General features: G+C 47.7%; 1 protein-coding gene across 2 annotated transcripts; it reads right to left on the reverse strand.

The window, feature by feature from the left end:
- Positions 1-1,629: 1,629 nt before the first annotated feature.
- On the reverse strand, positions 1,630-13,208 carry ZBTB5 (zinc finger and BTB domain containing 5). Of its 2 annotated transcripts, none has more exons than XM_072360541.1 (2): positions 13,070-13,208; positions 1,630-6,803 (listed from the first exon to the last, which is right to left on the reverse strand). In XM_072360541.1, exon 2 carries the CDS (start codon positions 6,797-6,799, stop codon positions 4,775-4,777), a length of 2,025 nt encoding a protein of 674 aa, XP_072216642.1. In that variant the 5' UTR covers positions 6,800-6,803; positions 13,070-13,208; the 3' UTR covers positions 1,630-4,774. The 2 variants fall into 2 exon arrangements, with proteins under 2 accessions (XP_072216642.1, XP_072216643.1); XM_072360542.1 differs by having other exon boundaries at positions 13,086-13,201.
- Positions 13,209-13,623: the final 415 nt, after the last annotated feature.

The raw sequence follows: 13,623 nt of genomic DNA on the forward strand, positions 1-13,623 counted from the left end.
AATACGTTTACCTGCTCAACATTAGCTCCTGATTCATCCCCTTGCTCACACAGCTTCTTTACTGCTGTGTTGTAGGATTTCAGAAGCACTGTATGAAGCAATGGAAAAAAAAAAAAGGAAAAAAATAGAAAAATATAATAATAGAAATGCAAGGAGGAGAAATAATCAGCCAGAGTGCTGCTGATAAGGCGTGACAAGAAAACAGGAAGGTAGAAAATTCCACATTTTATTGATGTTTCCGTGAGATTGGTTAGCATGCCTCAGTGCTTCTGGTCCCCTGATACCAAAATGGTTATCAAACTACATGTGGCACATCCTACTGCCTTTTAGAAACGCAGCACACTTCTGCACATCCTTTGAAATCACGAGCTAGGAATACAGACACTAAGCAAAGGAGTTAGCCCAAGCATTCATGGTGTTTCCACGCTCCTCCTTACCTTGGCTGCTCAAGGTGCCAGTGACGCATGGGCAGACATTTGGCAGTCTTCTTCTCAGCATGGAGAGGGGTCCCCACACGTCCCACCTTTAGCTCACCGCTGTTGCACGTATAAGCCAAATACAGAGCACTTCCTGTGTTTCCTTTGGTCTGATGATGCCTGACTCGGAAGCCTCGATGATGTTCACACCTCATCCTGCTAAATGACTGTCAGGACCCTGGATGAGGATTTGACTTTGTTTACTCAAATGGAAACCCAAGATGTTTAAGATTATCCACTACAGAACACAGACTCCTTAAAACTGCTGAGTACCCAACAGAGGATACAGTTACTCACTCTCTCTTATTTTACTTGATTCGTTAGCCTTAATTCCAATTATATTTATATTATATTGTGTTATTCTGTATTCCGACATAGTATTTAGTAAATAAGTGTGCCTCCTTAGATCGTTGCCGCTGTATTTATTTTCCTTTTCCCTGCGGGCCGACTGCCCCGTCGTGGGTGCAGGTAGATTTTAGGTTAACCCACGACATATGTTTATTTCAATAGGAATCAGTCGCTCTGTGACTTAAACATCGTCTTGCAGAAACCCAGGATGTGAAAGCTGGAAGTTCATGTGCACCTTTAACAAAGAAAAGAGACGGCAAATGCTATTAGTTACAATGGCATCAAAGGGGAGGAGCGATAACTTGACTTACGTAGTTCTGTTGAAGAATAAAGATCATTGAATTTCTGCTTTACAAAGTGTGCAGTGCTATTTTTTTAATTAAAGTACACTAGGGTGTTTTTTTTTTATTGTTGTGGAAAAGTACATTGATGACACTACTTCAAACAGAAAGACTGGATTTGATAGCTACACTGTACATAGAGACGTAAGTAAACATGGAAAACGAGGCTCCATCCCCACTGCTCTGCTCTGAGGGACAACCCACAGCTGAGAGGGGAAGCGAGTGTCCAGGAGAGGAAATTAAAGCCTGAAGCTAAAGGGTGCCAAAGACGAGCAGTGTGCCTGGGCAGCAATGTGGATCAGACTGCGGGCATGTCTGGAAGCAGCAAGAGGCTATTTCATGTACCAAAAACACCATCACAAACTCCCTCTTGCCGAAAACAACAAAGCAGACAAAGACAAGCTCTTTTCAGACTTTTGTGTATATGGAATTTTAAGATAGGAAATACAAATTGGTTAAAATACTGCTAAGAATAGCACAAACAAGAAACATACTTCACTTATCACTTAATACAAGTTTCTACAGAAAAATATTGGTGAAACATCCAGATCTTGCAGTATTCCAAGTATATATATACATCTGGTAGTCCAAAATTTACTTTTTCTTGGATTTAATTTAAGCACCTTCATTACACAGTGTTTTTTACTACAAAACAAGCAAACATACATTCAGAACCCTAAACTATTTTCATAATTAGCATACTTTAAAGCATTCTATGTCAGACAGATGCATCCAAAGTTGGTTTTCTTTCCAAGATACACAACCTGCACTAGCTGGAGCAAACAGCTCCTTGCATTATCGTTCACACCTAATGCAACAGCTTGATTTCTGCAGGTTATTTATTTAAATGCTTTCACTTTTACAAAATATTTTAGAAAAAAAAAAAAAAATAATAATAATAATAGGAAATTTGCACTTCAGTTTCTCATTCTCGAAATGTGTCACTTCATGAACGGGTGGAGGACAACTTCCCGGCCCAGGAATTAGGCAAACCAAGCAGAAGCAAAGTGTTACTGGAGCTTCACACAGGGTCAGAGTGGAGGCAGCCTGTGCTGCAGTGACCATGCCCTGGCTGAGTTCATGGTCTCAAGGAACATGGACCTGGAGATGAGCAGGTCTCTGACCTTCAGGAGAGAGAGATTCCAGCTAATGAAGGAATTACTGGATGAGATTCCCTTGGGAAGCTGTCCTGGGGGGAAAAGGAACAAAACGGAGCCATCATCTCTCTACAAACGTATTTCTGAGAGCACTAGATCAATACATCCCCAAGTATGAGAAATCAAGCAGAGGAGGCAGGAAACTGGAGTGTCTGTGCAAGGACCCGCTGGTCAAACTGAGGGAAGAGAAGGGAATGCACAGGCAGTGGAAGCAGGGACTCATGGCCTGGGAAGAATACAGGGATGCCATCAGGATGTGCAGAGATGGGATCAGAAAAGCCAAGGCATGGCTGGAACTGCAATTCACAAGGCATGTGAAAATTAACAAGAGGGGCACATAGGACAGAAGAAACAGGCCAAGGAGAGGGTATCTCCTCTGAACAACGAGAAGGGAGCACTGGCTTCAACGGAGATAAAAAACGCTGAGGTACTCAATGAGTTCTTGGCCTGTTCACTGGCAGCCAGGCTACCTGTGCCTCTTGTATCTGTGCACCTTCACATCCCTGAACCGCTGGGCAAGCACTGGCAAAATCCCTCCCGCTGTAAGAGAAGAGCAAGTTCAAGACCACATGATGACACTGAACACGTACAGGTCCACACAGACAGATGGCAAGCACCCCGGGTCCTGAAGGAGCTGGATGATGTGTCTGCTCAGACACTCTCCATCATTTCTGAAAAGCCAATGCTGTCAGTCAGGTGAAATCCCCAGTGACCCATTTTTTAAGGAAGGAGCCACTTTTTAAGAAAGGAAGACTGTGGGGAATTAGAAGCTGGTGAGCCTCACAGCTGTGCCTGGGAAGATCATGCAACAGATCCTCCTGGAAGCTACATTAAGGCACAGCCCAGACAAGGAGGTGATCTGAGACAGCCAACACGGCTTCAGCAAGGGCAGACCGTGCCTGACCCATCCTGTGGTCTTCATGATGGAGAAACATCATCAGTGAACAGGGAAAGACAAATGCCTGGACTTCTGGAATGCCTCCGATATGGTCCTTAACCACATCCTTATCTCTTAATTAGATACTGAAGGGTGTACTATGTAATGGATAAGGAAATGGCTGGATGGCCACAGCCAGATGGTTGCAGTCCACTGCTCTACGTCCAGCTGAAGGCTGGTCATGAGTGGTGTTCCCCAGGGATCCATCTTTGGACTGGTGCTCTTTAACGTCTTTTTCAATGACCTAGATGCTGGGATTGAGGGTACCCACAGCACATGTGCTGAAGACACCAAGCTGAGTGGTGCAGTAGACACAAAAGAAGGAATGGATGCCATCCAAAAGGACCTGAACAAGCTTGAGAATGAGGCCTATGTCAACCTAATGAGGTTCAACAAGGTCAAGTGCTACACAATGATAGGGGCAATCCCAAGGACACGTAAAGACAGAGAGGAGAACTCCTTAAGAGCAGCCCTGTGGAGAAGGACTTGGGCTCCTGGTGGGCAGAATGTTGCGCATGAGCCAGCAGCGCGCGCTTTCAGCCCAGATGGCTGTCTGCATTCCGGGCTGCATCAACAGAGGGGTGGCAGCAGGGCAGGGAGGAGACTGTCTGCCTCTGCTCTGCCTTTGTGAGGCCCCAGCCAGAGTACTGTATTCAGGCCTAGGGCCCCCAGCACAAGAAAGACACTGAGCAGGTGGAGTGGGTCCAGAAAAGGCCATGAAGATATCAGAGGGCTGAAGCACCTCTCTGACAAAGACAGGCTGAGAGCTGGGCTTGTTCAGCCTGGAGAAGAGAAGGCTCCAGAGAGATCTCACTGCAGCCTTCCAATACCTAGAGAGCCCTACAGGAAACCCTGGGAGCAACTTTTCTTCAGGGATTGTAATGGTAGGACACGGAGTAATGGCTTTACACTAAAAGAGAGCAGGTTTAGGTTAGATATTAGGGAGAAGACGTTCGCTATCAAGGGTAGAGAGGCACTGGAACAGGCTGCCCACAGAAGCTCTGGATGCCCCATTCGTGGAGGTCGGATGGGGCTCTAGGCAACCTGATCAAGTGGGTGGCAACCCTGCCCACGGCAGGAAGGTTGGAACTCTATGATCTTTAAGGTCCCTTCCAACCCATGCCATTCTACGATTCTGTGAGACAATTACACTCTCACTCAATCCCCACCCCTCTGTTTTGCAAAGGAAATTTGATGTAGGGACCGTATCCCCATTGAGCCCCAAGCCTGCATGTACATAACAATAATGTTTTACGTATCTACAGACTTCTGAGGACCTCAGAGTTATTTGCTAACAGTTGTCTAATCCTCACAACACCCCTGTGAGGTAGGTATGGTATTATCCCCAATTTATAGAATCAAGACTTTAGCGTGTGGCACAACCACACACGACTGTTCACAGACCTACGAAAGCAGCTTCTCAGCTTGAGCAAAATAGCATTAATGCTCCTGCAGTGCTTCAGAGAGTTAAGAGTTTGTACTGGCACTCTCATTCAGGCTGGGAGGTGCAAGCAGTTAAAGCAAAGTGCTAGGTAGGTTGCTACTCTGCCACCTCAGGCAGGTCGTTTTGGAATGTTTATAAAGGTGGCTGGACTGGCTGAACCGTTTGCCACACTTCAGGCAGGCGTAAGGCTTTTCTCCTGTGTGAACACGGATGTGTTTCTTACAGTCCGTTAAGGTCAGAAAAGTCTTGCAGCAGATCTTACATGCATATTTGCGCGCACCTTCTACAACCAAGACGTTGTGCTCAGATAAGGCTTTCTTACACTTCGAAAGAACATCTGCAGATGCCCGTGTCAGCTGTGGAGGACCAGGTTGCGAAGGATGCCCATTTTCAAAAGAAGTGGTCCCGTTGATGATCAGCTGGGAGCTGGGCGAGTTATCCTGCAGCTGGGAGCTCCTGACGGAGGTTACAACAGGCATTTTGGGGGCTATGCGGCGGTAGCCAGGGAAGCTACTGGCTCCCCCTCTTACAGAGCCTATCATTGCCCTCGAGAGAGAATGTAGGCCCAAGCCTGACCTTGGAAAGTCCATACCAAACTGTTCTGCAGCCCGGTACCCAGACGTCTGTACACAGGGAAGACCCATCACATCCTGCATTGGTCTAACAAAATGGGACTCTGCGGGCTCACTGAAGGGATTCTCAACGTGAGAGACTGTGGCAGATGAATGACCACTGGCAGGTCCTGACTCTGGACTCATCAGGAAAGAAGCATCATTGTCCATTCTGCAGTCACTTGTTGTATTTGGAATGTTGTCATCAGTAGTTTGACTAGCACCGTAGCTGCCACCTCTGCCTTTATTCAGAAAATTCGAGATACTGAAAGTAGACTTGTGTTCCAGGTTATTTGACACCTCCATAATATGGATATCTCCCACCCTATCTGTAGTAGACTGCGGATCAGAAAAGCTGCGATCGCTGCTCTCAGGACTCAGCTCTATCTTCTCTGCACTCACAACTCCTCCTTCCACTTCAACAGACTCGCTGCCTTCTGCTTGTGAGGTGACATCACTCACCTCATCCTGAGGCTCTGGGGAACTCAAGGGCTCGGATTTAACGACCACCCTCATGTGCTCTTTTTCATTGATGCTGACCTCTGGATTGTCACATGGGAAGTTGCTTTTCTCAGATGTAGCCTCCTGGTCAAAGCTGGTTTCCACTTGTGTTGCTTGCGATGCCATGGACATCTGGGAAATGTTTCCTCCACTGTTGTCAGACTGGCTGGGCACTTGAGTGTCTTCCTGAGCACTGAAAGACTGATCAAACATAATGTTATTATCCTCCTGGCTATCAGTGCCAGCATCAGCCTTAGAGTTGTCCACTATCTTCAGCGAATCTGGTGAAAAGAAATCCTCCCGCGAATGAACAACTGACTGCCCGCTCTCTGGAGTCACATCAGAAACAGCCTCATCTATGGCAGGCCTCATTCGCTGTCTGGCCCGATCTTCAGAAGACTGCTTACGCTTGTGGAGGCGGCGAATAGGAAAAGCAGAGCGCTGCTCTATGTTGCTTCTTATCGTGGAACTCATAGTGCTTGGCTGCTCCTCTGAGCTCTGAGTGGAATTCAACGCAGAGCTCACAATGCTCAGCCCAAGCTGCTGAAGCATGAAAGACCTTTGAATGCGTGCATTTTGCTCTTGAACCCTATCACTGGGTGGAGACATCGGCAGTGTCCTGGTAGTAAGGTAGTGTTTGCATGCTTTAACAACGGAGTTCAAATGCAAGTGAGATGCAGCCAGCAAGATATCCATAACGTTGCTCTCTCCAAGCATAAGTGTAGAAGTGTACATCATGTCTATGAGGGCAGCAAAAGCTTCTGCTGTCACCACTTCACTATCCAGCTGAATCATATTCATGGTTTGATCTCCTTCTGCTACAGTGAAGAGAGCTCGGAAGTGGGTACTGCATGCTGCTAGGACAGAGCGATGGGCTTTGAAATGCCTGTTTCCCACCACAATGACACAGTCACAAAGTTGGCCGTGAAGCCTCTGGTAGTTGAGCTGCTGAAAGATTTGCTCAAAGTGTCCCGGAAAATCCATGATCCTATAAAACAGAAGAGAAGAGACTATAATATTAAAAATGGTTGAGGCTCTATTTAAATCACAATGGGGCTGGGTTTAAAAATGAAAGAGGATGGCTGAAAGATGGATGAACAGTAACCAGTTCATCAACTGCCACATTGTTGCTCTATCAGAACTTGCAATCTCCCAAAGGAACACATGGGAGAGAAAAACAGACTGTCCCGGATCTAACAGCATAACAGCCATCGCTAGGCTTGTTGCGGGCAGCTCCACTGCAAACGGCACAATGCCATTCACCCTCCTGTTAACTTCTGTCCAAGCCCTAAGATATTCTCCAGTAAGATATTTAATCCCAGTTTAATTAGAAAATAAAATTTAAAAAATAAATAAATCTAGTCATTAGGTTATGTGAAATCTGACCAAGCATTCCCTACTTTGCCTCAGCTGCCAGACTGGAGAAGAGCAGCAAGCTGATGTTCCCAAGCCAAAGATGCAGCTGTACCCACCTGCCTACCACTCCTCTAAGGCACACAGCACTTCACAGGTATGAGCCTGAGGAAGATTTTGGCATATTTTTGTACTATTTTTATATAATAATTTTGTATATTATTTTGTACTACACTAGGAACCCTTCTCCCTGGCAAAAAAAAAAAAGAGCTTTATGTAAACATAGAAAAGCGTGAATTCCTGCCAGCAGGAGTCAGAGATGGTTGAGAAGCATTTGCCTCAGACTTTAATTGGCTCCTAGGTATTTTAAAAGCTCTAGGAAATTGCATTTTATGCCTTCTAACAACGCTGAGGGTCCAGTCTTACTGAGGCATCAAAAATCCCTTAATTCAGCAACACAAAGGCTGCCGTGTCTGAATGCCTGAAGTAAGCAGCGTGATGAGATTTAATAAGTACTTTGTCAATCTCCCTTATCCCTGCAGATTAAGATATGTAATAAAATTGAAGAGTCTGAAACAAAACTGTTTTTTTAAGATGCAAGAATACAGATAAAAAGTGATTTTGTTTATCTCTCACTACAAATGTGTATTTGAAAGTAAAGCAGGGCATCTTCAAACAAAAACGGTATCAGGACAGAGAGAGTCTAGATGGCTTTTATTCCTGCGCATTTTCTCTAAGAGCACTGTGATGCATGGGGAAGTGAGGAAATCCCTTCTGCATTCTTTCTGAATGACAGAAGAACCTGGCAGCAGACCCTGAAACTCAGTGACTTCGGGCAACTGGACAAAATGCTCACAGAGGGACTGCAAAAACAGCTACAGGCCTCAGTAGGCGGGATCTGAAATTCCACAGAGCACACTGCTGGCTCTAGTGAGCACTGCTGCTCAACAGCTGTCTGCCTTCGCATGTCAGGCTAAACTAATGGCCTGCTTTGTTCCACCCACCACCATGCGATGACTTTCCTCCTCTGTGGCCCGGAGGCGGGCTTCTCTGGAAAGTCAAAAACAGACTGCTGAACGTCTACTTATTTGTCTGCTTGCTTCTGAGATGGGCAAGGTGTGACACCAGAGATAACACTCTGCCCATGGCTGCAGGAGTTAAAGCAAGATCTAGGGAGAGTTGAGGAAGAGAAGCAGGCAGGGAGGCCCTGCAATTGCCCCAACACCGAAGAAATTATTTCTCCCTCTCCCTTTAGACTACCATCCCTGCTGTATCTGTTAGTGCTGGAGGGACCTGGATGTTGGTCAGCTTCCTTTCAACTCACTCCCCCTCCGGCGAGGAGTAAGAGCTTCAGGGAACCATTTAATATTCAAGGATGACCTGCACGTTTACAGTGCTGTAGACAAGAGACCCTGCAGAACACCAGGAACCCACCAGCACAAGACACAGGAGCTCCTTCTCCTAATGGCCGGAATTAACACTACTTCTCAGCTACAACAACCTTACAAAATGTGTCAGCGCTGAACCACAACCACCACAAAGGCAGCCGAGGCAGGAGAGCTTCAGTGTGCTGGATCTACAGCTGAAAAAGATGCTGTTCTTGTTGCACCTTCACTGCAGACACACAGAAGTGCGGGACCCAGCAACAACTGCTTCAGCCTTCAGGGTCAGCAGGAGCAAAGCAGCACAGGTAGCCAAGCACTCCCCAGACTGCTTACATTACTTCAGACATTTACAGAGCTCAGAGCTTTGGGCACTGCAATAGATATGAAATACGGAGTGCCCATGCATTGCCTGTAACAAATCAGTCCAAGGAAACAGCGTCCTTCTCCAGCTTGTGCAATAATGCACTGAAACCAAAGTGCAGTGCAGACTGGTTGGAAAAAAAAAGTGACACATTTGAGCCTGTAATGACAGGCAAGAGCTGCTGTTTTTGACCAACGGTCAAAAATGGGATTTCAGAATTAGAAAACATTCCTGCTTAAAGCCAGCAAGAAATGACTGAGCCCTTCCAGTGCTGGGGGCCCCAGGCTTGGATGCAGTGCTCCAGGTGAGGCCTCAGGAGGGCAGAGCAGAGGGGGACAATCACCTCCCTGCCCTGCTGCCACCCGCCTGTTGATGCAGACCACGATACAGACAGCTGTCTGGGCAGCAAGCACACACTGCTGGTGCATGCCCAGCTTCCCACCTACCAGAACACCCAACTCATCTGCAGGGCTGCTCTCAACCAGCTCACTGCCTAGACTACATTCATGCCTGTGATTACCCTGATCCAGGGGCACCACTTTAAAATATATACTTGAAATACACAGTTAAAAGCTAGACCAAGAGCCTGGGGTTTGTTTTTCTTTTTTCCATCACATAAACAAAGGTTATTTGTATCTCAGAGACCATCCACACAAAAAAATATGCATTTAAATGCTTTTGCTATTCTACAGTGTAGAATAGCAGTGTAGGAGCCTGCAGGAGTTCCTAGAAAAAAGCCCACACTTGAAAGTGTGCCAATAGGGTATTAATATTACTAATAACTAATAATTATATTAAATTACATTTTACAAAACAGCACCATAGACTTTTACTGTGTTTAACCTCTGTGTTAGAACTAAAGCACCTGTGAACAAGCTTTACAGAAGTCTGAAACACAAATCTAAATCTACACAGGCATAACTGGTAACAGCAGTTACCCCTCCAAGGGCAGTTCTGCTTTTTGAATAAAAATAAGAAAATCAGGCTGGCTAGACAGCAGTAAATTACAGACAGAAGGAAATGGAACCCCTAGCTTTCTTCAACATTTTCAGTAAGTTTGATCACTTGAAGCACAACTCACTCTCTGACCTAACGGCACTTTCAAACTGCAGGAAAAAAAAGAGGATCTTCAGTTAGCAGCAGCTCAAATGAATTCTGGGTTTGTTCCATACAACTGAAGTAGACATCGGTGCAACACTGCCTTCTCATATGCACCAACATGCCAAATGCCAGCTGTGAAAGGCATTCTTTGTGTGTGCCTGAAAAGGATACAGGAAAACACCATCAGTTAGCAACCTTGATGACTGACAATTTAACTCAGAGCAGCTCATTTGAAGTTTCTGCTTTGCCAGGTGTTCATCTCGCAGCATTTGTCTCCCTATGATCAGGGAGGGTGAGTTATTACTTGCCTAAGAATCAGAAAACTGTACTGCAAAAGCTGCTGCTGATTGCGCCCACCTTCCAGGGAAGAGATTTCTTTATAATGTCATATTCTCTCATCATTTGAAAAGCATTAACAACCCATACTGCAACCTATAGCAGTACTAGCCTATCAATAAGCAGTAACAGCCTAGCCTTGTCAGCTGCAAAGAGCAACTCCAAAAGGAGCAACTGAAAACTTCATTAAAAGTGCTAGATATTTCTTAGACACTCTTGATTATCTGGAAAAACTAACAGCATCTTGACAGCAGGATGTGAGAGCTGCTTGCTCATGGCTTTCTTGACCACATCCCAGCTCTGTGATGCACACGCTGGTCTCTAGGCCCTGCAGCACACTGTCACACTTCAGTACAAGGCACAGTAAGAGAGCAGAACATGGCTGTGCTTTGATGTGCCATCTCAGTGTGTCAGCTTGAGGCTGTGTCTTTGCTGTAATTCAGCTCCTTAGCACACACATACTGCTCCACAGACTGTGCTACAGACCTCTTAACAGACTAAAAACTATTTCTTTCAGATAACCACTTGAGCTACAAGGTCAGTACCAAGGACTTAAAGACACAGTTTCTCTAGAAGCTACAAAAGCAAGGTGCTTTCCAGGAAATCAGTAAAGAAGAATTCTACTTTCAGTCTTTGGTCTAGGAAGCTGGAAAACTGTATCAACATATGAGAAAACAACTGTTCCCAATAACAGAAAGGCTCTGTAGTACTGACACAATGGCACACCTTAACAAAACCTTAACAAAACAAACCTTAACAAATCATTAGCTGATTTTTTTCACGTAGGAGACAGCAGGGAAGGCTGCCGCACAAAACTGGCAACAGAGCCATGTAAAGGTATGGAAAGTCAAACTGCAATCAGTGAGAATCTGGATTTACAGTTACCAGCTCAGGCAACCTTCCTTCTGGTTCACAATTCTGTGGCACCATGAGCCAACCTCCCCTCAGAAGAATGGCCACTGAAAAGTAAACTCCATTGCCACCTTCTCCATGCAGGAATCACTCTCAGTTCAGTGCACGGAAATTACAAATAACAGGCAGAACCAAAGAGCTGCATGTAAGCACCAAAGGTAAGAGCAAACAAACAACTTGACATCGCTATCATGTCTGCTCGCTCAGCAAGATGATTCTAATGCTGGCTCCTCCAGCTCATTATTTACTGAATGTTTTTAAACAAGCTGTCCAACTTAGCTCCGAGATCTGGTTTAGTGTTTTGCTGTAGCTACAGTAATGGGAGGATGGTTGGGCTGGATGATCTTGTAGATCCTTTCCAACCTGGTGATTCCGATTCCCCAATGATTCTAACAGTGCCTTTGTGAGAGGCTTTAAACAACCTCTTTGTAGAAACTATTGATGAAGAAAATTGTTTTTGCCACAGAAGTGGTTGTAACAGAACAACAGGGACTACTTGTCACTTCCACAAAGACTGCATTAGTACCTTCTCTTCAACCTAAGGAAGTAACTACATCCACACAGCTGATTCAACCCACCGCTGTGCTGCTTTATATGAGAATGGCTGAACGATCTGCTTACGGTTACCCAAAACTCACTGGAAAAACTCTAACCCCGTCATTCCACACACAGAAGGAAGTCAGTCTACACAAATGACTTACAAGGCTCTGCGTGTTTTATGACTGCTGCTCCAAAAGTAATGCCTTCTATTTTGGTATGTTGGCCCACAATGTCAGAGGTGGATGTTGGCGGGATGGCAGCAGAGGTTGAGTCTTCACACCAACGTTCTGCTGGGGCCATATGACAGATGGCAGCAGAGGGCCAGTATGACAAGATGGCATCTGACGTGGAAGCGCGTATGAAGCAGAAATGAGTTGCTGAATTCCTGCATACAGAAAAAACAGCACCCAACGACATTCATCAACTCTTGTGGAGCACAAAGAGTAGATGTGAGCACGGTGAGGTGGTGGATGCCGTGTTTCTGCAGTGGTGACAGATGTCACCTCTGCTGGTACAGATTTATATGAGGGTGGTACGCAGGCCCTCGCTCATCACCAATGAGAATGCATTGCTAATGGTGGTTACCATGCTGAAAAATGGTGCTTGGTAATGGAGCATTATGCTCTACCAAGTGATCAATCTGCTGTAGTTTGCACAGGAATAAACAGGAGGCATTACTTTCAGAGCAACCTATGCAGCACGCACAACGATGCGAAATGAAAACATTTCACTAAACGACAATTGCCACGATTTTCAAGCGTGGGTGCTGAATGAAACCCCTGAGCGATTCTTAAAGGGCGGAGGAAGAAATGAAGCACGTCTGGTCAGCTCCAAGACAGAGCTGCGTTCTGGGCTTGACACAGACATCAGTGCCGACTGACCTCTCTCCTGTAACAGACAGGCTTACGAGACAAGCCACCAGCTGCAGGCTGGGCCTAACAGATGCCTCACGCCCTCAGCAAGGCACAGCAGGCGGGGCTGAGTCAGAGTCAGCACCCGAGTCGGCACCCCCCCACCCAAGTCCCGTCCTGCACAGCTCGGCTACGACGAGCAACGCGGTACCGGCACAAAGGTGAGGCAGGAGGGCCCGCTCTGCTGCGTGCCCCTCGGGGTGACTCGGGTATCCGGGCCGTGCCTGGACCGCCTCTATGGGCAGGAAGGGCTGCTGTGTGCGGGCGGCTCCCTTACCGCCCAGGCAGCCCGCCGGGAGACCCTCACGGCCCAGCCCGCGCCGCGCCCCTCCCCCAGGGGGCCGGTCTTACGCACCGCCGCCGTTACAGACCCGACGAGCCCCGCTCCAGGCTCCTCCTTCAGCGCCGGGACAGCGAGGCGGGCGGCGGGGCCGGGACAGACGGCGGCAGCCCACGGGAGGCCCACCGGGCCGAGTTCCGACCGGGCCGAGTTCCCACCGGGCCGAGTTCCGACCGCGGGCCCAGCGCGCACCGAACCCGCCGCGCAGCGACGCTCGCAGCCTCTCGCCGCGTCGGCCGGAAATGACGTTGTGGCGACGAACGGAAGTGACGCACTCTCGGAGCGCCCGCCGGAAGCGGCGGCGTCGCGGCGTGGCGCTGGCCAATGGGCGGCGGCGGCGCTGAGCGGGGGCGGGGCTCCGTGCCGCGCGTGCCGGTCCCGCGCCATGGGCGGCGCCACGTGGTGCTACCGCGGGGACCCGGAGCGCGAGCAGCCGGCGCTGCTGGGTGAGGAGGGCGGCGGGGCCGGGCGGGGGGCGGGCGGCGCTGCGGGACTCACGGCCTCTCCTTCCGCCCGCAGTGACCTTCTCCAACGGGCAGCTGCAGCGGCCCGACGCCGTGCGCTTCTCC

The sequence above is a fragment of the Excalfactoria chinensis genome, chromosome Z, assembly GCF_039878825.1.
Source record: "Excalfactoria chinensis isolate bCotChi1 chromosome Z, bCotChi1.hap2, whole genome shotgun sequence".
Taxonomy (NCBI): domain Eukaryota; kingdom Metazoa; phylum Chordata; class Aves; order Galliformes; family Phasianidae; genus Excalfactoria; species Excalfactoria chinensis.

Bases quoted from the DNA above. Each gene is read 5' to 3' on its own strand.
- ZBTB5 (XM_072360541.1), bottom strand. From the start codon at position 6,799: ATGGATTTTCCGGGACACTTTGAGCAAATCTTTCAGCAGCTCAACTAC.